Genomic DNA, 21,034 nt, shown 5'->3' with positions numbered 1-21,034 from the left:
TTGGGTATAGATTCGTGTGTGGCAGTCCAATCCTCACTTCTTCGAGGTCTTTGGCGGCGGAGGGAAATATAGCTGCGGTGTAGATGATTCCTGCGGACTAGTGCCAATCTCAGGGGACTTGCCATTGGCTTTCTCGGAGCCAGTACCGGCTCGCTGAATAAATCCCGGGCTCATTGGGCTTCTGGGCAAATCAGGACTCCGAATCGCGAACGATGGAGAGGTACTTCCTGGGATGTTCGGCGAGTTGAAGTGGCTCCTCAGCGGAAGATCCTTCGTTCCACCCAACGTGTTGAATGCAAGTGTTCGCGGAGTCATTGGGTTCAGTCGACTATTCACAATACCCGGGGTATCCGGAACGGGGTATCTTTGTACAGTGGTCTCGCCCGTCTCGTCGTCCTGGTAAGTTTCAAACTTCGCCCAGCGCTCGGCCTTGAGACGTTTCTTCTCGGCGTATTCTTCACGTTGTTGTTTACTGGGGAAGCACGAGTACGCCGCGAAGCCGAAATAGGTGACAAAAACGCCCAGCATGGCGCAAGTGCATGCAAAGCTCGCTTTCGCTTGTGTACAGTAGCCAATGTTGTTCTTGTCATGAGCCACGCTGCAGGATTTGGTGATGTACCAGGGAGCGCCGTGCTGAGGGTGATCCGGATCGGTGGTGTCACTACTGGCTTGATAGTCCACGGAGACGGTGTACAAGATGATGAGGCCAGCGTGAACCAAGGCGGAGAGGATGGGTGGGAAAACGTGGAGCATGTACATGATCGACTTGACAAGCATGATGAACATGGAGAGGACGGTGATTGCGACATTGTAGTCGGTTATGCTGGTGAAGGAGTGTCAGCATTGATTCCAGAACCCTGTAGGAAGATGCTCACAATTGTGACCAGACTTTTGGAGTTGTATAGGGCCGATAATTGGCCGCGGCATATAGCCCTGTCAATGGGCTTGAATTGAAGCCATTATCTGCACCATCTTGCCAAAGCCTTGTGCGGTAGGTGTCTGGCGAGGCGATGCCGAACAGTGCCAGCAGGGCGATGGTCAATGGGATCTCAAGGAGGATCAAGACGTAGAAAGGCCATTTATTCGGCTTCCAACGTCGAGAAAGAAAGAACCTCATGCCGACAGGTATCTGGGGGAACGGATTCTCGTCTTGCTGATCTGGGGAGCCACAGGTGATGATGCGTTGGTCCGTCGATAAAGAGGATTCGATCTATTGATGTCCCTGCATGTTCAACCAGGATGTCGCCGCGGTGAGATGTCGAGTTACTCTGTGCACTGCCAAAGGGCACAAATTGCTCGACTCGGTAGCATGGCAAGAGAGAGAGAGAAGAGGCCGCGAAGAATGCGCAGGTCTCATAAAAGGCGGCCATGGTAGAAGGTGGGAGATGCTTACATGGCAGCACCAGCAGCAGGCGCTTACAGGTCGACATGGCGAATGAGCATCAACGAGTGATCGAGAGCCATATCAAAGAAGCACCAATAGGCGGGGTGTGAAGGCCCAAGCGGCGGTGACTGGGGGTTAAGCACACCGAGGGGATTGGTGGGAGGCGACGTGATAGACCCTGATAAGTATCGAATCGCCAGGCTTAGGGGACTCTGGTGCCAGGTGCCCCGCCCAATGCACGCCCTGACCCTAGCAGCGGGCTGCTGCGGGCTGCTGCGGGCTGGGTGGTGAGGGTGCCGAGGGGTCCTAACCAGCTCGCCAGCAAGCCAGAGAGCCCGCAACACATAATTCCGAGTCCCTTCATTTCTCCAGGCCACCCGATTCTGGGTGACAGCGTTCCTCAGGTTGGGTGCGGCGTGTGACCGACCATCACCTTTTTCTCCCCGTCCTATTCTTTCGACTTTCACTCCGTCCTAAAAGCTGTTTGATTGACCAAGTTCTACTTCACCATGTGTCTTGCTTAATATCAACACGGCAGACCAAATCAATGGGCCTTGTTGATTGAAGAGCTGGCACGAGAATGAGAGTAATGTGAGAGACCACAGAGAGCATCCCAGAAACGAGGCTGTGGATAAGGCGCTTGGCGAGCACAAGGCTGCAGCCGCCTTCGCCGGAAGATACAATTTTCCAGAATAATATCAGCTGATCTCCCACGTGAACCGGTCTATTTTTACAGCTCCCCTTTTTTTTGGGATCTTCATTGGGACCTCCCTCCACCTTGTTTCCGTCGTCGATCTCTCGCCCTCGCCTTCAAACATATTCTTTCTCTCCCCCCAGGACGTTAACTGTGTGAGTCAAGTATCAGAATGTTTCCTTCCACCACCTGTGACGACATGCTAGTGCAAGCCATCACGTCAAAGCTGTCAAGCGAGAAGCTGGCAGCTCGCCCCTTTGGAGAGGCGTCGACCCTTTTTCGATCGGCAACCCGGCAAGGTGGGTTGGTGATTGGGTTCCTTGGGCTCCTCTTAGGCTCCTCCAGCATTCAGACTGCTACTGGGAGGTGACTGGCGCTCCTGGAACCACCGGGCTCGGAATGTTACTCGAGGGCCCATTTGGATCCCAGCCTGGTGTTTGACCCTGTTTCGCATCCTTTCCTTTTTCGGCCTCCCGAAACACCTCCTTCCCTGTGCAAGCCTGTGCCACCCTCCACGCGCCCACCAGCCTTCCCTGTGGAAGGCGCCTCTCCTCTATCCACTGTTCTGAATCAAACTCACCCAGACAGACCTTTTCTCGCCGATGTCTTTGTCCACTTTGCAATCCGGTGTTCGAGCGCAGGGTGTTGAGATCCTTCGTTGTCCTGCACTCCCATCATCATTCCTGCCCAAGTTTTCTGGAAGCCATCACAGTCTCTTATATGGCAACAGCCTCTCTCTAGACCGCTCATCCAATTTCCCCTCTGTCGATGGCCTCGCGCTAACCTTCTTCGCCCGATGATCTCTCAATTTACCAGCTACGGCCCCCATGCTACACTGGGATAGTGCCCTCGCGCAAAAGGAGCTTGCGACGACAGCCTTCGAAGCCTCTGGCATCTCGTCGACCTTACCTTTGCTTCTCGCCGTCTTCTTTCTTGCCTTGACTGCAGGTGACGCTCAGTCCATCCTGCCTGCCTGCCATTGAACCCAGGCAGGATGTTTCGACACGGGCAAATGGTACATAAACGGGAGCCTCAGAACGCTGCTGCGGAAACCTCCCTACCTTCTTTCATCACCAATCCAAATCCAACCACGTTTCCGCAGTCGATAGCTCCGACTTCTGTCACCCCAGACCCATCCGCCACCGCTTCGATCGTTACGGCTCAGGCGGTGTCTGGGTTCACGACCGTTACCGAAACACAGACACTACAACAGAGCCTCACCGGACAAGGAATTGAAACTACCTTTACTACCGAAAGAACCAGGACCATTACCGACCCGGCCGAATATGCTTCCCTCACCTCAGCAGCTGCGGCTGCATCCTCCACCTCCACCACTCTCCGGACCACCACAAAGACATCGACCGCTGCGACAAGCAGTGCTGCAGCCCGACAGTCCGATTCGAATCTCAGCACCCTTATTCCAGCAATCGTGGTCCCAGTGGCTGTTGTGTTATTGGCATCGCTGGGTCTGTTTTGGTTCTTCATGAGAAGGAGACATAACAGAGATTTGCAGATTGAACCAGAGTTTGTGATGACGGGCAAAGGCGAAAAACTGAGTAGCCGTTCGAGCAGCAGGTCAACCTCATCTATTCCAAAGGGGGTGGAGAAAAAGTCTCCAGCCGTCACTGAAACCGAACTCACGTCTGCCAAATCGCCACCAACTCCTATGTCTGAGTGGCCATCAGCGCAGATTGGCGTTGCCCGCCCACTCACTCCTCAAGACTCGAAATCCGCTGGACAGGATCGATCTTCGGATCAACCGAGATCCCTGACTGCAAACTCTCCCTACAGAAATATGCGCGGCCCAGGCACGGCAGTGAGACCTTCAACATCTGGACGAGGAGCACAGCCGCCCCCAAGTTGGGAACAGGGATCGAATAGGAATAGAAGCAACAGCACGCCTGGCCAGAGGGGTCAACCCCCAGCATCACGGCCAGGCCCTAGTCCAATACCGAGGACAGCTCCGAGCCCGGTCTTGCGAAGCGGATCAAGTCCCGCAACTCAACGGCTAAACCCCACAGACTCTCCGAGGCAGGTTGCATCATCCTCAGCTTTCCGCTTGCGCGACCCTTCTCCCAACATGAACCTCAGCAACCGAGCACAGGCACCATCGCGGCTGGAGGCCCCTCCGCCGGGTGCTTTCAACGGCGCTTCATCCATATCACAATATTCCCCTATTGTGAAAGATACGCCAGGCATTTCAAAAGGGCCCACAAGCAAGAGAGCACCGCCACCCATCAACACTGCAAATCTTGGAAGAGAAGGGCTCAAGTCACCCACTTCTGGCAGCCCTCCTGGTCTCGGTTTAACAGAAGAAAATCTCCGTATTGCTCGATTGGCCAACTCTTCTCGCCTGGGCTATACTCCTGGAGAGCCCACCCCGTCACCTAAACTACCTCCACCAGCCACCCGCTCGCAGTTGATTCCTCGAGAGAGTCCGAAGGAGCATCAAGATCGTTTCTTCGGGGGGAGTGTAGGCAATCAAACAATGATACGTCCCCAAAGAGCATCAATCCATTACAAGGCGGCCCGAGCCAGCATTGTGTCGGATGCTGACGATTACGAAGACATCGAGGCCAAATCGGACGTCAGCAGTCTCAATGAGTTTGAACGCTTTGACTTCGGCACCGACATAAACGGTGGCAGGGGTAGTGCCGGCGGAGGCTCCTTGACCTTTTTTGCGGCACAGAATAGCCCCGCTAGTGACAGAGGGAGCGCCTTTGGAACGGCTGGGACTCATGAGCGATGGTGATCGAAATTGAGCTCCAAGAAAGCACAGGTTATTGCTCCACGTCATTCATTTTCGCGGTCTCGCATTATTTTTGTCCCTTTTTTTATTAGTCATCTCATGACATTGACGATCGTTTGTGTACTACATGTTGTTCTATTTCCCCCCTGCACTTTGTGGATGCTCACTACTATAAAAGCAAGAAGGATTTATGCTTTGCGAGAGCATGTGAATGATACCCATATCAAACCCGCTTCGATGGCGAACTGGGATCAGCTTGTGAGAATAGCTACTGCATATTTGGAGACGGAAATCGAAATAGATCTCCGAACAATAATTATCTGTGTGACAACAGGAGGAAGATTGATGGAAGGATGAGACAGATGACGAGAATTTATTTGGTGGAAGGAAGGAGAAAGACAACGGAGACGGCCTAATTCAGTCTGCTCTGTTTCTAGATGAGGCGGTGGTATGAATAACAATCTTACAAACTTGTTCAGAACGAAATAAAGTCCCAGGTGCCCTTTATGTGACCAGGGCTCTGAACTGCTTTCTATTCCAAATCTAAAGTCGATTCTCGAAAAACCGGGGGATGCGGTTGATGCTGGAGACGTCTCTGCTGGTCCACGCATGCTCGCGGCCACCCAAGAGTACGTAGAATACCACGTCCTCGGTACACATAGTGTCAAAGACGTCCTCAGCCCGATATAATACGAGCTAGCTAATCTGCTGCGCCCGGTTCATTCAGTCCCAACGAATCGCCACTCGTCCAATTGACGTCCAAGAACAGGTAGGAGATCAACCACTTCCCCTGTCCCTGCCCCTGGCCTTGACCTTGACCTTGGCCTTCCTTTCGGAAACTCCAGTAGTAGTAGCCGCCTTCTTGAAAGACTCTGCCGATGTCGTCGGGGTCGATGCCGCAGATGGCGTGCAGTGCGGAGCGGGCGTGCGCTGTGGTGTCGGATTGGAAGGTGATGGTGAAGTTGGAGGACGCGTGCTGGGGGGAAGATGACCCGTCAGAGGGAAGCATTTATAGAGGGAGAGGACTGTTTGCATGTAGCGCGCGAGAATCGCCTTCCTTGCGTGCAATCATGCATACGAGAACAGAAGTCGAGAAAAAGACGAAGGGAGATCTGTTGACTCACCAGCATCCGGTAGAACCTCGTCTCAGCATTCATCGCCCACTGTGCTAGCCCGTCTCTGCCTCTGTGGCTACCGAATGGATAGGTGACGACGCAGTCGCTGGTGAAGAGGGCGGCCCATTTTTGCGCGGCGTCGTGGTCTACCATGCACGCGTCAAGGGCATAGCCGTATTCGTTAAGTATGTTCGTTATTTGTTGGTGTTCGTACAGATATCTCACCCTATCCTCGATCGTTTCCGGGATCGCCAGCGAAGATACGGTTTTCGGGTCGTGGCCTTTGACTCCATTGGTTGGTGGGGTTGGCTCTGAATAGGAGTACGAGAGCGGATGGTTCACTGCCAATATTGCTGGCCTAGGAGACATTCTTGGATCGCTGCTGATATTTTTCTGTATCTTCAGGCTGAGATGGACGATTGTAAGCATGTGTGTCCCGCCTCCCAACGATTCTGATCTCTTTTGGCTTTGACAAACTGTGCCTGGATTGTCCTGATTGGCTGCCGCAAGACCCGTTCTCATCGGTGAAGGATCCTTAACTGAGGTCGAGCGGGGTCTTCGCAACCTGCATGCACATCTGGGGCTTCTCCATACTGTGGAGTGAGCCACTCCACGCATTCCAGTTGGCGGAGGGAATAAACTTCCAGTCCATGCAGGAAGTGCAAAATGCTCCCCACCGGCAGAGGTAACAGGGTCCCTTTTCCGGTCTCGATTTCCAGGAAACGTAACAGATAGAGCGAGTTGATCTGGACCTGGCTGCCAACCCTGCTATCCTGCCGCGGGAGTGTCATAGAAGTAAAACCCTTCACCCTCGGGGCTCCAGTGAGGGTTGGTACGGTCGCCTTCTCGACCCTCCAGATCAAGGAGTTCGCCTTGTGGTGAGGCTCCTGAAAAGGCCGTTTCAAAATTGAATCGGGGTATATCAAATGTTGGAACATCGAATCCTGGGACGAAATTCAAAATTCGATCCGGCGACTCGAGATTGGGAACAGCGAATCCAGCATGGATATCCGTCGAGGTGCTCGGGGTGTCACTTGAAACATATCCAGTGGCTACCCTTTTCAACAATCGGTGCACCTTCTCAGCAGCCACACGAGCAAATGGTAAGGCGTCTTGGTGCCTGGCAAAAAATACGGCGGCGGACTCGATATTGTCAATGATCTTGCCGCGGTCTGGTGTCGTGGTGGCTAGAAGGTCATGTGTGGAATCACTTCTCACATAAAGGAGGAGTGTAAGCGTCGCGTTCCAGAGATAGCCCATGGTATGAAAGAGGGATGCTTGAAGGGTACCAGAACTCCCGGCGTTGATAGCAGACGTGGTAAGGTGGATAAGGGACAAGGCCATTTCGATGCACTTGGCAGCCGCCACAAGTGATTCTTCCTTGACTTCCATTTGCTTTTCTCGTTTCTGCACAACCAAGTTGAGAAACGCTCGGTACAGGAGGATCCTGAGATTTAGGTAGCCTGAGATAAGAACGGTTAGTTCCGATGGCACTGGGTCTGGCCGAGAGAAATCAAGGACGTACGCAATCGGATAATAAGCCCGTGAGGCTCCTTTGACCATGTAGAGTCGTGATACCAACCGTCGTACCACGCGCAAATAGCACCATCTGCGGCACGAAGAGCAGCTGCACGTTCACGTACTCCAGAGTGTTTGAAAGCCAGCGAGTAAACTTGCTCATAGGCATCCCAAGCTAGGTAAGAAAACTGCCGCATACGTTCTAGATATTGGAGATCGATCGGCGAGGTGTCCAGCGGAAATGGTCTGACATCAACCTCTCGTGGTTGAATCCCGCACGGACGACCGGACAGAGTAGCGAGTTCCCTGTTGAGAAATTAGAAACGCCGGAGCTAGCACAGATATATGGAACTGACGTTTCATAAATGAAAAGGCACCTATCTCTAGCTTAGCATCGATCTTGGGTGGACTGAAATATCATGCAGACTTACCACCAAGTTGCACACCAGCCATTAGTATCAAGAACGTGAGCGTCCAGCGGCATGAGCTCTCTGTGCAGGCCAATGGCGTACCCTACCCTTGCTGAAGTTCCCAGCATTGCATATGCCTCGTGAAGCCTTTGTTGGTTAAAGAGCCAAACGAACTGAGTAGCTCGTTAACCTTCGATCAATCAGGCCTTAATACTTGGGGATCACTCACTGCGAGGAACATGGAGTTTACCGCAGACATGTCCCCACCAGAAAAAGGTACATCCGCAAAGGTGGATTTGGCCAGGTTGAAGCAGGTCTCCCCATATTGTGAAGCAAGGGCATCGTTTCTGACTCGATCATCTGGGTCGACAGTGCTGCACTGATGACCGTGGGCGAGAACCATGTACAAGACAGCCGCCCAGAGTTCATAGCCCTTTCCTTCCGTGGGTAGGCCTTCCCAGAAGTTGCGGTAGCGTTCCATGAAACTGATGCGGTTCAAGATAGGATATAGGCGATGGGCAGTTTGGAAGTACCGATTGACGTAGTCGTCCGCAACAGGTCTTGGTGGGAGTGATGATCCTGTAACTTTAGCAAACCTGAGGTTTGCCGCATTGTCAAGCCATAACTTAGCTCTGTTGAGAGGCCATTCGATCCGAGAAGCGGGCGGCTGATCTTCCGATTCCTCTGCCGCTTCCACCGCCCTGATGATGGCATTTGATGACGATCCTCCGTAGAACTCAGGATTTCTTGAGATGGTCAGATAGTTCACACCCCGCAGTAATTGAGCCATGTCGTCCTCACTCTGACTCGGTTCGGTCGCAGGCCCGTATACTTGGTCGGAATGGCGAGGCGGACTTGGGCCCGGCTCATTTTGACTCGGGCCAGTGGTATATCCTTCATAGATGCGCAAGCGGTCTTCCAGCTGCGCAATCCTCCTGAGACGCAGGAAATGGTGAGATGCCATCAACACATCGAGAGGCGCCGCCAACTCACTTCATCGCTTTTGCCAAGGTGAGCTTCTCGGGAGCCCGAACATCACCTCCATAGTGACACGGAAGGGAGTTCTCTTGACAGGTCTTGCAAGGGCTGCCTCCATTGCACTTTTTGAACCCGTGTCAGACTTTTCTCCGTTGACTGCACGAGGATTGACATTGGGACGTACTTTGCGGCGCAGGGCTCTGCAGTTGGAACACGCCTGTTCTGTTTTGGTTCTTTTGACACTGGGTTGCGAAGGTGGTCCCGGGGTGGGAAGACCCAGATTGGACTCGTGCTCTCTCTTACGGTCGGGAGCGATCTCTCTGAACTGCATCATGGCATCATCGCGGATGGGTGGGTTGGGATCTGGCGGAAGAGTGTTGGTGGGATGATGAGTCGGTGACATGGTGGAAATTATTATGGGAGTGAGAAGAAGAAACTTAGCGCCATGCACCCCACAAAAGGCCTTCCTCCTTTTCACTTTTACCTGTATACTCTCTACCGAGTACTCCTCGTGTCAATTTGGAAACACACACGGAAAGTGATCCGCCCAGATCTGCCCCGGACCGTGTCTGGCTTCTGGATCTGGTGCATGCCATTAACCATGTATTCTACAGCTACTTCGAAAAGAGAAGCGGACGGGAACTTTCTCCCTGCTATCACGATCGTCGCCCATAGTCGTCAGGGCAGTCAGACACCTCAGGTTCGTGTCTCTTCTCCTCTGCATATGCTACCTGCTGTTCCTTGGCTCGGCTGCTTCTCCTACGCAGCATCGACGGATGAGACGACACCGGCTTGTTTGCTCTCCAAATGGCGCACCTGCTCTGCCTTTTCTGCCAGAGTATCCGTCACGACGTGATCTTTGACGAAGAGCGTGTCAATCTCCTCCAGAGTCAAACCGCGAGTTTCAGGGTACAGGAACCAAACTGAGTTTCCGTCAGCGTGGCCGGCCGGGAAAAGAAAAGCTGGACAGGTCTTACCAATGGGCAGTTGCAGAAAGGTGAAGATGATGAATACGATGTACAGCCGCCAGTGGATATTGGCAATGCCGATCGGGCCAACCTTGACTGCGAAACATCAGATATGTGGTTGATGGGTTGAAAGCAGCAGAGGCTGAACTCACCGATAATGAAGGTGAAGGTCCCTGGGATCGATCAAATGTCAGCATTGGTTCAAACGTCAAAATCATCGCCCGTCTTCGGTCCCCAAGCTAGCTCACTTACAGTTTGCAAACGCATTCAACGCATTTCCGATATGTCTGTATCTGACAGGTACGAGCTCAGGGCCAAGGCACCAAGGACTGTTGCACGTCAGCTATTGTCCGAGTCTCGCGATGGCAAGCTTACGCCGGCAGCCAGCTCCAACCGAACGCCACACATATCAAGCACGTTGCTCCGAAAGCTACCCACAGCTGTCCAGTCCCTCCGTCCTTGACCATGGGCGTGTAAATACAATACCCAATTAACATTGGGATTGTCCCAGAAACAAGCAGCTTCTTCCGGCCCACTCGCTCAATCAGAGCAATGCCAAACAAGGAACCCACCCAGAAACTGATGGATGCGACGCCGCCCAAGACCAAAGAGAGATTAGCCGAGATTCCCAGTTGCAAGAAGACAGTGCTGGAATAATAGATGACGATATTGACCTGGACGCAAGCATTTAGCGATGTGATCGTCGATTGAAGACTGTGGGGCAACGTACTCCCGGTAATTGTTGGATCATCTGAATGATAAAAACGAGAGCCATTCGGAAAGGAATCTTCTGACCAGATCTATCATAGAAGATGGTTTTGAGACTGTACTCGCCAAAGTGGTCTTCCAGAGCAATGGCGGCGAGAATTTCGCTGCGTTCGGCCTGGACCACTTCATGTTCGATCGGGAGGCCCTTGAGAGCTGACATGACTATGTCCGCCTCTTCGTTTCGGTTCTTCGAATACAGCCACCGTGGGCTTTCTGGTAGCCAGGAAAGACTAACAATGGTGACAATGGCAAACACTGCCTGGAAGGCTGTAACGAAGTCAGCACTCAGGATCACCCCATGCAACAATCAAAAGATCCGACGCACCAATTGGAAAGCGCCACACAACTTGTCCGGTGAGGTGGAAGAAGCCATAGTTCATCCAATACGCGATTACAATCCCAAACGCTGCAATTGACAACTGTGTAGCGACCAATTGCCCCCGATGTTTGGCTTTGGATGTTTCAGAGACCCAGGTGGGCACTGTCCCGGTGTTCATTCCGTTGCCAATGCCCGAGATGATTCTCCCGACAATGAGCTGAGCCACACTGTACGATGAGGTCTGGAGTACAGCGCCTTGAACAAGAGTTAATTCCAGCGTTTCCACTTCGGTCCAATTTACTTGCCAACCACCATGATTGCCATTCCAAGTCCAATTGTACGCTTCCGACCAAGAGAAGAACCCCAAATCGCAGCGACAAGACATCCAATCATGCAGCCGATATCATATATGGAAACAACGGTGGAAATGGTATCGGCATCGGTAGCCTTTGGAAACCGGTCAGCACCACCTTCCATTGAAGAAGCGAACTCAAAACCCACTGCGATGTTGACGGCTTCGAGGAAATAGGGAGTAGAGATGATACTTCCCATGATTCCTTGGTCATAGCCTAGTGATATCTGGGTCAATCTTGTCCCTCACGGTTCTCGGTCATCGGCCTTACCAAATAACAGAAAGGCGCTGGCAGAGCTCAAGCTGATTGCCCATGAAAGAGCAGAGCCTTCCAGGCCCAAGAAAGGTTTGCTGCGTGGAGACATGATGTCTAGGTCGGCTTGTAACTGTGCAAACTTCGCATCCTGGTTGATGGGAGGTGATGGACAAGACTCAACATATATGCCCACGGTAGCATATCCGCTTGCATCGTTGACTTGTCTGTGGAGTTGCAAATCCGCCGAGGCACCAAAGGAACACCAGGCAAAGAGCGGAAACGACCATCCACGCATCCCCATTGGCCATTCCATACCGCTCCACGTATCCCCATTGGATGAGAGTATCATCTCCACAAGTTCTGCGGCCTCAGGACTCGGTTTTTTGGGATCGATGCGGGGGCGGTAGGGGTATGGGGAGTCTGGTGCAACTTCCCCGGATCTGTTCATCCCTTATTTAAATCCAGATCCCGAACGAACCACGGTCACCTCGAAGGATATATGCAGAAAGGGCATAAACAAAGAACGCGCTGCCCAATCGGACAACAGGGATGTTTGTAAGGCTTTTTGCTTTTGACCTTCCGAAGACCACGCGGCAATCTTGATCGGAGGGTTTGGGTTTAATTGCAACATTCATAGCCTTGTTCGACCACGGGCGGGCGGACCATAAAGACTTTCCTCGGTGTCTCGACACTCGGCGTTCCTGTCGACAATACGTCCATTGAGCTTCGAACAATAAGCATCGCAACAATCATTGACATCCTCACAATGGCCGATACAGAGAAGATACTCGCCGAACTAGCATCCTTGCGAAGAACGGTGTCCTCTCTCCAGAAATCTCTATCAGAGACCCAAGACATCCAAGCCGTCCAATGGCTCCTCAATCACTACACCGCGCTCCACGACGACGCTTGCTTCGACCTCGAGAAGCGGCAGGAGTGGGAGAACCTGTTCTGTGAAGACGGCGTCGCCGTCTACCCTTACGGTCAACACGTCGGGCGCGCTGGCAAAGGAGCATGGGCGTTCGGCGGCGTGAGCTACTTCGAGCGCTGCCAACTCCTCTCGTCCAACTTCGACATTGAATTCTCCCCGAACCGCAAGCGCGCGTACGTGCGTACGAACTGCATCGCACAGTGGATGAAGCGCAAGGACATCTATGACGACCACTTTGACGAGGGAGGCTTCTACAACTGGGTCCTGAGGAAGGAGGCGGACGGCAAGTGGAGGATCGAGAGAGTTCATTTGACCATTACCTGGACGACGGGCGAGGATCCTACAGGCGTTGGCCCAAAGACCAAGGCGCCCACAAAGCTTTGATGGAGTATGTAGATAGGCGCGTGGAAAACCAGATATTGAATTGCGATTTGTTTTTGAGAGAAACAGCCCCAACGTTGTCGGCCTGCAGCGAGCACGAAGCACAGGGTATGTGAAGAGAATCATCTTTTTCGAGTCACAGCGGTTGACAGGACTTGGTTGGAGGGATGCAATTATGAGAGCAGTCATTGCCTTCATCATTGTCCTTGTGCCTTGTATCTATCCCCGTTACCTCGTTCGATCGATTGATCGTCTCAAGGTATCCCAACCGACCGACCGACCATTGGTTTCCACCCTTTCCGAATCCATTGATTTTTGATTTTTGATATTTCATTTCATCTTCATCCGTCATTCCGTCGTTAAGATTGCGCGCCTCTCCTTTCTTGCCGAATACCGCCCAAAAATGACAGGGAAGCCAAATCTCTTCTCTCGCTCTCCAAAAAACCAAAAGCAGGCTGCGTGTTGTTCGTCCATTCCAAGCACGTAGGTCGCGAACCGACGTCCAGCAACTCTAATGGTGCGGTTTGAACGGCGCGAAGAAAATCCCATCTAGAAACGATACAAGCATGGTGTCTCACCCCCTAATTCCTCTCACACACATGAGAGGCATACCGGAGCACCTCAATAAATTGGCACGAGACAGGTTCCGGGGCGGCTTATTCTTCGCTCCCAGAGCCGCCCGCGACGACGGCGCCATGCTTGAACAGATGCCGGTGCATATCGCGGCGCTTGTGCTTCATCAAGTAGCGCTTCGCGTGTGCTTCGTCGAAAGCCACCATTTCCCCACCAGACGACGACGACACGCCAGGCTCTGGGCCTGTTTCACGTCGGCTCTTCTTCTCCTTCTCGTGGTGAAAGTCGTCGTAGCCGAGTGCACTAACGGTCGTGTATGTGACGGCGTTGGAAGTTGCTGCGTTTGTCTCCAAGGCGGTGGCGGCGGTACCAGTGGTCCTGTTGGGTGTAATTTTTGGCGCCGACGCGGCGGACTCTTGCACCTCGCTGACGGTGCCGTCCGAGGCGACAGCTACAGCCATCGGCGGTCCCACCGTCGCAGAGGGCTCTCGCGCGTCGAAGGACGCCGTGGACGACACTAACACTGAAGTTGACGCAGTAGTTGGCACGGCCACAAGGTAGTTTGCCGCGGAGGCACCGACCGTGCCGAATGTCTTGCTGTGTCGCCCATTGCCGCCGCGGCTAAAGCCCGTTGTAGGAACAGATACACTCGTTGGAGGCGTGGGGACCACTGGCGGGAGCCCTGACGGTACACCAGGGACGCTGACTGAGACAGTAGACGCTTGCGTCGACGAGGGAGGAAATGGCGCGCCGGTGCTGGAAATCTCGCCTCCAGCGTTCTGGAAGACCTTGAGCGAGTTGACGGACCAATATGCATCCTGAAACGCAGACGGATTGTTCTGCACGAAACTCTGGCAGGTCGATGCCTTTGATCCGCACAAGGGGTCCGAAGTCCACACGTTTCCAGCCCAGTCACCGCAGAAGGTCGTATCAAAGACGATCTGGTTGTTGCTGAAGAAGTCGTCTATGTTACATCCTCCGGCGAAGGAAGCCACGGGTTGGCCCCAGTTGCTAGGATCAGGTGTCCCCGCGGCTATGTCAGACGGGATAGCTGAGCGGGGGAAAAACCAGATGTTGATGGCCGAGGAGGTCCATTCAGTTGCGTATACGCCGCCTTCGCCTTGGTTGAACCCTGTTCCGTAAGTGGCGTCGTTGGCAGTCCCGATTTGGCATCCTGCGTTGGTCGCTTGGCCGACGGCCTTGATGTCGCAGTTCGGGGTAGATACCGAGCCTGAAAACATGCCGTTGTTTGTGATGCTACACCCGGAGGTGGTGTGAAGGGTCATGGCGTTGGACACTTGCGAATTGACACCCTCGATGATATCGATTTCTCCTGCATTTGGCCAATTGGGCCCAACGGTCCAGAAGGCCGGCCACGTACCACAGATCCCGCCGGGCATGTGTGATAGATCCAGGATGATGAGGCCATGGGTATAAGACTTTTTGCTTGTTAAGCGGACGCTTTGACGGCCGGAGCCTGACGCAACGTTTGTATGATCGACACCCATATAAACGGCGCCGTTGTCGGTGCTGATAAGCCCACCGCTTTGGGCGGTGTTCTGGTCCACATATTGCACATAACCGTTCGTGGGGTCTGCGTCCTGATACTTGTGTCAGCACTCAGGGTTGGAATTTTATAGAAGGGCCGGGCCCTACTGTGAAAAAGTCAAACATGGAAAAGAATTGATCAACGCTGTAGTCATCCTCCAGCACATATCCAGCTGTGCTCAAAGAGACAAGCCCCGCTAGGGTGACCAGAAAAGAAGAAGCCAACATATTTGCTTAGATTGGAAAAAAGATCGACGGAAAGGAGCGACGATTGCAAAGATGCAAGTTCAAATGGGAAAGGAATGGACGCAAATATGCTGGCTTGAGAAGAAGTAATGGAAGAATGACCTGTCCACGAGGAAGAGGACGGGCCAAGTCCCAAGGCATGAAATATGTATATCAAGAGGGGTCTTGGGTACCACCGAGGGTACGTAGAGAAAGGGGTCAGCCACGGTCCAGATCCCGTCCTGGGCGTCTGTGTGCAGGCAGGCCAAAGAGAAGTATCCATACCTGGGTACGCGTCGAGGCTGTCATGCACAGCTGACGCGCAGAAGGGCAAGAAGCTTTATGGATTGGCGCATTGATGCCTGAAAGCGCTGAAGAGGAGCAAGGGGCATACTCCAGATACGCTCATGGGAACGTGGACTGGCGGGTCACGAAGCGAGGGAAGACGAACCATCACCGCCCTATCGAGCAAGGCCCTCATCCTGCAAGAACAGAAGCATCGGGAATCCACGGAAAGAGGGCGATGGAGTGCTGAATGGTTGTGGCAGAGCTCATTAAGGAGAGAAGGGACTCTCTCCCTGCACTGAGCGAAGCTTTTTGGTGAACAATCTGGAAAGGACATGGGAGAAGTGGTATTAGCCTGAAACGATGGTCTTGGGTGCGATCCTCGCGTAGCCTCCGCATATTTGAAACGCGGCAAGGACGGAAAGCCTGATAACCTTGATAGGGCAAAAGCATTGACCCTCTACTGAAAATTGGCCTGAGCTTTAACTGAACAGGTCTTGGACTCGGGCGGGGAGAAAGACCAAGAAAAACAGGAGGAAGTGGAAGAATCCAAGGGGCGGCTGAGCTCGCCAATCGGGGCTGGGAAGGGGTCTGGTCACGTGTCAGGCTGGAGCCCATCGGCCCAGTTCGAAACATTCCACGTCTCATCGCTTTGGGGCACATCAAAGGCTCCACCATGCACCGAGGAAAAGGAGAAACCCAAGCCGACGGTCCGTGACAACTGGAAAAGGGAAAGTATTCTGTTCATTATTGTATGCGTCAAGCTATACGCAGGCTGGGCAGGCTAATTGAGGAACACCTTCTTCTATGCGTGCCTGTCCTAGGCATTTCTGGTGGTACAGATGTCGGCAGGAAAACGCCACAATTGGACCGAGCTCTCCTGCAGGTCCAACGCCCACACCAGAACTGTCAGCCTCAAATGGCTCTTGCGAGTTCGCGCCGACTGTGGCTTTGCCTTTTCCTCGACTGTCATCGTCTTCGACCACAGATTCGCCCTCGTGGATCCGCCGTCGGCGGAGAAGTCGGGCTTCTTCTCGTTTCTGCCATTGCCTCCAAACCTTTTCGCCGACGCCGGGCCCCCAAATCCGTCGCCGACAGACTTCGCATACCTGCCCTCGGGGTCTCCAACCCCGCTGTCTGAGAGCGGCCACTTCATCCAAGCGCACAAATACATCCTTATCTAGCATCGAATTCGACAGGCCCAGAAGTGACTCCTCATATGTGTACGCTGAAAAGATGGAACTGATCACATTCCGCAGTTCCGATAGAGAAGGGCTTGCTTCAGCAGCATGGGAGAGGAATGCGCGTAGGATACGCAAAAAAAACATGTCTCGACCGGAACCTCCCTCTCGCATAGATGTAGTACTTGTCAGGAGTGCAGTGAAAACCTGCTGAATGACTGTCCGGAGTCCTTTCGTTATTTCAGGACCACTTCCCTCTGGTTGTGTGCCCTCGTTCACTGGAGCATGGATCGAGACATCTCGAGCTATCGATACCACGCAGAGAATAAGGTCAAGCCAGAGGTTCTCTTCAAAAGACAATGCGCGTGTCGCACTTGCGGATCTTCTCGGCGACTTAGAAACGGTCAGTGTCTTGGGTGCATTTTTCATTTGCCCTTGGCACAACCAAATACCCACTCGAGTGTATTTTTCCAATGACTCGAGTAAGTTCGTCGTTGGACGCTGGACGGATGCATCATCAGCCTGGTCAACAACATCCGACTTCAAACTCTTCAAGGTTGAGCCCAAGAAGGCCAAGTGCCTTGTCAACCGATCCATCGCTTCCTTCGCTTGTCCTTGTCGAACCTGCAAGATCACTACAGCGTCAATGATGCCACTGTCTTCAATCGTTGGCAGGACTTCCGCAAGCCGAATGTCGCCCTCTTTAATCTCCTCCACGTAATCTCTCACATGTGAAGGGTCGAACTGGCAAAGAAGGCGAACATACAGTTCCATAATCTCATGGTCATAGTTCCGACGCGAGCGCAGATGGTCTTCGGGCTCCAAAAGCGTTCTCAGATACTCAAACTGTCCAAAAAGATCTTCGGCCAAAACTTGCAGGAAGACGTGGTGCAAGTCCGGCGCGACTTCGTCAATAGCGGTGGCACATCTTTGGACATCAATGCTGATTAAGTCCAGGGCATGCTTCCGGATGGTTTCTCTGATGTCTTCTCGCTGTTGTTTCACGAGGGATGATTCTGATCGGAGAAATTCAACAACACAGGCAAATACACCAACTTGGTCTTGACTGTCCAGGAAGAACGTTGATATCATATCAGCGTATTGACGTTCTTGCTTGAAAATAGACTTGAGGACACGGTAGAACCTGGCTTCCTGGAGCAACGGAACAAAGTCAAGTACGTTCGGTGGCTGGTAGACGGAAAGGAGGTATTCTATGCTTAACTCGGCATCTTCTTGCATGTCATCTTCCGGGTACCGACAAAGTCGACTGAAGATCTCTTGTAGGATCGTTCCCGAGAGTACCATGTACTGAGGATATTTGGCCAGGTTGCGCGCAATGAACATGTCCAAATATATGGTGTCATCAGAGTCGAACTCCGACGACATAACTTCTAACAATATCCGAACGATGTATTGGCGAGTATAAGTTCGCGTTACTGTCTCTTGGTTTCGGTCGAGGCTACTGGGTGGACCGTCGTCACCCGAGTTGAGATAGCTGTCTTCGAACGCCTCATTCAGCGCCGCGATGAAACTTGCAGTATCGAAATGAAGTACCCGAGACAGATGCTCGAAAGAGGTCGCAGGTTTCAAGGTGGATTCGGCCCTCTTTTTGGCCACTCCATTTGCACCTGAGCCCCCTGAAAAGAAAAAATCGTAGACTTGGCCTTTGGCATGCACGGAGTTCTCGTCGCCTAAAGGATTTCCTGTAGGATACACGCGACCTGTCAAGATAAAGGAGATGTAAGGGAAAACTTTCTGGGCGACATTGTATCTGTCAACCACGTCGACGGATCGCTGACGCGGAAGATCCTCACTGTCAGCTAAATCGAGCAGCATCATCAAGGGTGTCGTGAAGTCGCGGAGGGCCATTGTCCAGACATAGATGTAGGCATCGTACAGAGCATATTGTTTGCAAAGAGTTGTCACTTGATCAATGTCCATTGTGGAAGTATCCAGCATGCAGACGATTTCTTCCAGTACCGACGGGGTGTGTGTCTGGACAAAATGGTTGATCAGGGTCTTCAAAGCGGGCGGAGGTACTGAGGCGATTCTTTGATCCAGTATGTACGGTTCAAGAACATCCACAAACAAAGGCCCGTAGCCGTGCTCCTCATACCATGAGAAGACTTCCTCGAAAAGAAACTCCTGATCCTCCATGGCAAGACATGCTTTAATGCAAGCGTCTGCAAGGTCAGTCATTTGAGGCTTTTCGATCTGATCACTCCCAGCTTGTTGGTTCTTGCCGAAGGCGTACTTCAAGGAGGCGGTCATCATCTCGACGAGCTTTTCCCTGACGACACCTGCACGAACATTGTCTTCTTCAGGTAGACCAATGGTGACTTGTTCCCCTTCACCTTGGTAATACTTTGTAGCGAGCCGGATGGCGCCAATGAAATCGCCAACATTTATCATGGCCAAAAGTCGATCAGCCCAATTTGTCAGAACGCCAGTCCAAACGTCATTGAAGCCGAGCAAGAACAGCCTGCCTTTGTATGCCCGGAAGCTCATGTGAAACGCATCCGCAACCACACCGTGCATGGACATGTCCTCTTCATCAAGCTGTTCGATGATTGCTCCTAGCTGCTGTGAGTAGAGATCTGCATGATATATGTTTTTCTTCAAAAGGTCAAAGGCTTCAGTCACATGCATCGTGAGATCCTCGACGACGAGGAGCTGTTGTGTGATGGTCAGAACAGCCAGCACTGATTTGTTGAGCCATTGGACAGCAACAATTGCCTCGTCAGCTTGATAACGACTTCGAGCCAGGAACTGGAGTTCGGGAGGTTTGTTCTTTTCCGCAGCGTCGTCTCCCTGGGTGCCATGAACTTCCAAGACCGTGAGGATGTTAGACCAGGCATAAGCAAGCTTTGTCTTTGAGACTTCGGAATCCTGAGACTTGAGCTTGATAGCTGGAAACCAAGCCAAGGCCGCGGTCATTGCGCTGTGCGCTGCTACCTCTTTGGGACGGGCAGCTTTATGCTGGGTCTGTGCTACGGGCGTGGTCGACACAATGACAAGCAAATATGGTGTCAACATGGCCACGAGTCCCAGGCTATCTGTCTTTTGCTCTATATTTCCCAATGGCAACGGTGAGAATGCCAGGACAGAGCTTTTCCTCAATGGCTTGGATGGTCGCGACACAACCTCGGGGTACCGCCCAAGAATTCGAGTGGTGCGGACCACGCGACCAACTGCTCCCATTCCGCGAGTTGCCAGGTGCCAGAATGCCATGCCCTTGTCATCGGCCGAGACAAGCGCAGTATGCCTGTAGCCTAGGAACCCGATGTGAAGAACAGCGCTGTCTAATATGTGCCCGTCTCCCCGTCGAGCTTGAGGCTGAGAGGCCTCAATTGGCTGGATGTGTAGAAAGGGTCTGGAAGGTCTGGCCAGTTCCCAGGTAAAGATGTGGCCAGTTTCGTGTCCGACGGCGATAGTAGTATGATCGGCAGATATTGCGAGGGCCGTGACCGCGCCACTCTCTGCTGCTTTCGTACCGCTACCAATGATTGCTTTGTGATTTTGATGATGGTCAAAGACCAGAACAACTCCCTTGGAGGTCCCCAACACCAGCTGGTCTGCCACAGCCAGACATGTTGGGCTTCCGAAATTCCTTCTTCCAATCTCCGAAAATGCTTGCCCACTAATCTTTCTAAACTTGCTCCATCTGATCACATCCCATGGATTTATGGTCTCGTCTGGCTCGGAAGGGGTGTGGAGTCCCTGGCTCGCGGCAGAGGAGTGGCGGGAATGGGCACCAAGGAATGCAGGCGAGCTCGAGCGTAAAGGTGAGAGTTGGGAACTTGAAAGGCGAGATTGAAACCGGATATCGAAGGGACGGTGGATGGTCGCGGGGCTGCCTCTGCGAGCGGGACTGCGGATTGAGGCCGCATCACTTCGAGGAGAGGAAAGCACCGAGTCTTGTACAGATGGGGAGTCGTCAGGCGTTGAAACGGAGTCGTCAATACTGAGGACATTAGTCGCTTCATTGGACGGAGGAATATTGTCTGCTCCATTTGTTCCTGGCGTGTCTGGTTCTCCTTCTCCCTCGATTTGACGATGATCTCCATTTTCTACCTCGAGCACACCATCGAGTGCGTCAACCTTGCTCTCCGCGGGCTCGTGGGGTTCGGGCGCTATTATGTCTGGCACATCGTGGTCGTCCTGGGATCCTGACTCTTGGCCAATCTCGCCCACATGCTCGCCATGGTCTCCATCGCGCAGGAAGCTCTCGCCCTCATCTGGGGTCGAGTTCATCGAGGTATCGTCGACACGATCATTGCTTCGTGCGCATCGTCACAGCCAAGTCGAGTCTCCTGCGACCTCCCCGAGTAGCGGAGCACAGAATATGCAGCAGGCAGAAGCAAAATAATGGGTTTGGACCAATGGCTCTCGAGTTCTC

General features: G+C 52.8%; 8 protein-coding genes across 8 annotated transcripts; 2 read left to right on the top strand and 6 right to left on the bottom strand.

Annotated features, from left to right (window-relative positions):
* Nucleotides 1-33: 33 nt before the first annotated feature.
* Nucleotides 34-1,117, bottom strand: Z519_07288 (uncharacterized protein; the record flags this gene model as incomplete). The annotated part of the gene is made up of 2 exons (XM_016765023.1): nucleotides 34-823; nucleotides 876-1,117. The coding sequence occupies 2 exons, from the start codon at nucleotides 1,115-1,117 to the stop codon at nucleotides 34-36; spliced, it is 1,032 nt and encodes a 343-aa protein (XP_016618973.1).
* A 1,955-nt stretch (nucleotides 1,118-3,072) lies between these two features.
* Nucleotides 3,073-4,830, top strand: Z519_07287 (uncharacterized protein; the record flags this gene model as incomplete). Its single annotated transcript, XM_016765022.1, has 1 exon — nucleotides 3,073-4,830. The coding sequence occupies one exon, from the start codon at nucleotides 3,073-3,075 to the stop codon at nucleotides 4,828-4,830; it is 1,758 nt and encodes a 585-aa protein (XP_016618972.1).
* Nucleotides 4,831-5,527: 697 nt separating this feature from the next.
* On the bottom strand, nucleotides 5,528-6,311 carry Z519_07286 (uncharacterized protein; the record flags this gene model as incomplete). The annotated part of the gene is made up of 2 exons (XM_016765021.1): nucleotides 5,528-5,803; nucleotides 5,952-6,311. The coding sequence occupies 2 exons, from the start codon at nucleotides 6,309-6,311 to the stop codon at nucleotides 5,528-5,530; spliced, it is 636 nt and encodes a 211-aa protein (XP_016618971.1).
* A 399-nt stretch (nucleotides 6,312-6,710) lies between these two features.
* Nucleotides 6,711-9,251, bottom strand: Z519_07285 (uncharacterized protein; the record flags this gene model as incomplete). The annotated part of the gene is made up of 7 exons (XM_016765020.1): nucleotides 6,711-7,405; nucleotides 7,468-7,766; nucleotides 7,817-7,837; nucleotides 7,892-8,043; nucleotides 8,100-8,805; nucleotides 8,864-8,970; nucleotides 9,033-9,251. The coding sequence occupies 7 exons, from the start codon at nucleotides 9,249-9,251 to the stop codon at nucleotides 6,711-6,713; spliced, it is 2,199 nt and encodes a 732-aa protein (XP_016618970.1).
* A 356-nt stretch (nucleotides 9,252-9,607) lies between these two features.
* Z519_07284 (uncharacterized protein) lies at nucleotides 9,608-11,959 on the bottom strand (the record flags this gene model as incomplete). The annotated part of the gene is made up of 10 exons (XM_016765019.1): nucleotides 9,608-9,771; nucleotides 9,826-9,912; nucleotides 9,969-9,989; nucleotides 10,069-10,145; nucleotides 10,192-10,490; nucleotides 10,547-10,851; nucleotides 10,910-11,188; nucleotides 11,245-11,350; nucleotides 11,405-11,472; nucleotides 11,527-11,959. The coding sequence occupies 10 exons, from the start codon at nucleotides 11,957-11,959 to the stop codon at nucleotides 9,608-9,610; spliced, it is 1,839 nt and encodes a 612-aa protein (XP_016618969.1).
* Nucleotides 11,960-12,277: 318 nt separating this feature from the next.
* Nucleotides 12,278-12,826, top strand: Z519_07283 (uncharacterized protein; the record flags this gene model as incomplete). Its single annotated transcript, XM_016765018.1, has 1 exon — nucleotides 12,278-12,826. The coding sequence occupies one exon, from the start codon at nucleotides 12,278-12,280 to the stop codon at nucleotides 12,824-12,826; it is 549 nt and encodes a 182-aa protein (XP_016618968.1).
* A 653-nt stretch (nucleotides 12,827-13,479) lies between these two features.
* Z519_07282 (uncharacterized protein) lies at nucleotides 13,480-15,172 on the bottom strand (the record flags this gene model as incomplete). The annotated part of the gene is made up of 2 exons (XM_016765017.1): nucleotides 13,480-14,997; nucleotides 15,053-15,172. 2 exons carry the CDS (start codon nucleotides 15,170-15,172, stop codon nucleotides 13,480-13,482), a joined length of 1,638 nt encoding a protein of 545 aa, XP_016618967.1.
* Nucleotides 15,173-16,218: 1,046 nt separating this feature from the next.
* Z519_07281 (uncharacterized protein) lies at nucleotides 16,219-20,889 on the bottom strand (the record flags this gene model as incomplete). The annotated part of the gene is made up of 1 exon (XM_016765016.1): nucleotides 16,219-20,889. The coding sequence occupies one exon, from the start codon at nucleotides 20,887-20,889 to the stop codon at nucleotides 16,219-16,221; it is 4,671 nt and encodes a 1,556-aa protein (XP_016618966.1).
* Nucleotides 20,890-21,034: the final 145 nt, after the last annotated feature.

This window comes from Cladophialophora bantiana (assembly GCF_000835475.1).
Source record: "Cladophialophora bantiana CBS 173.52 unplaced genomic scaffold supercont1.10, whole genome shotgun sequence".
Lineage (NCBI taxonomy): Eukaryota > Fungi > Ascomycota > Eurotiomycetes > Chaetothyriales > Herpotrichiellaceae > Cladophialophora > Cladophialophora bantiana.
Note: the sequence above shows the minus strand (reverse complement) of the source record. Positions and strands in the feature narration are given on the sequence as shown.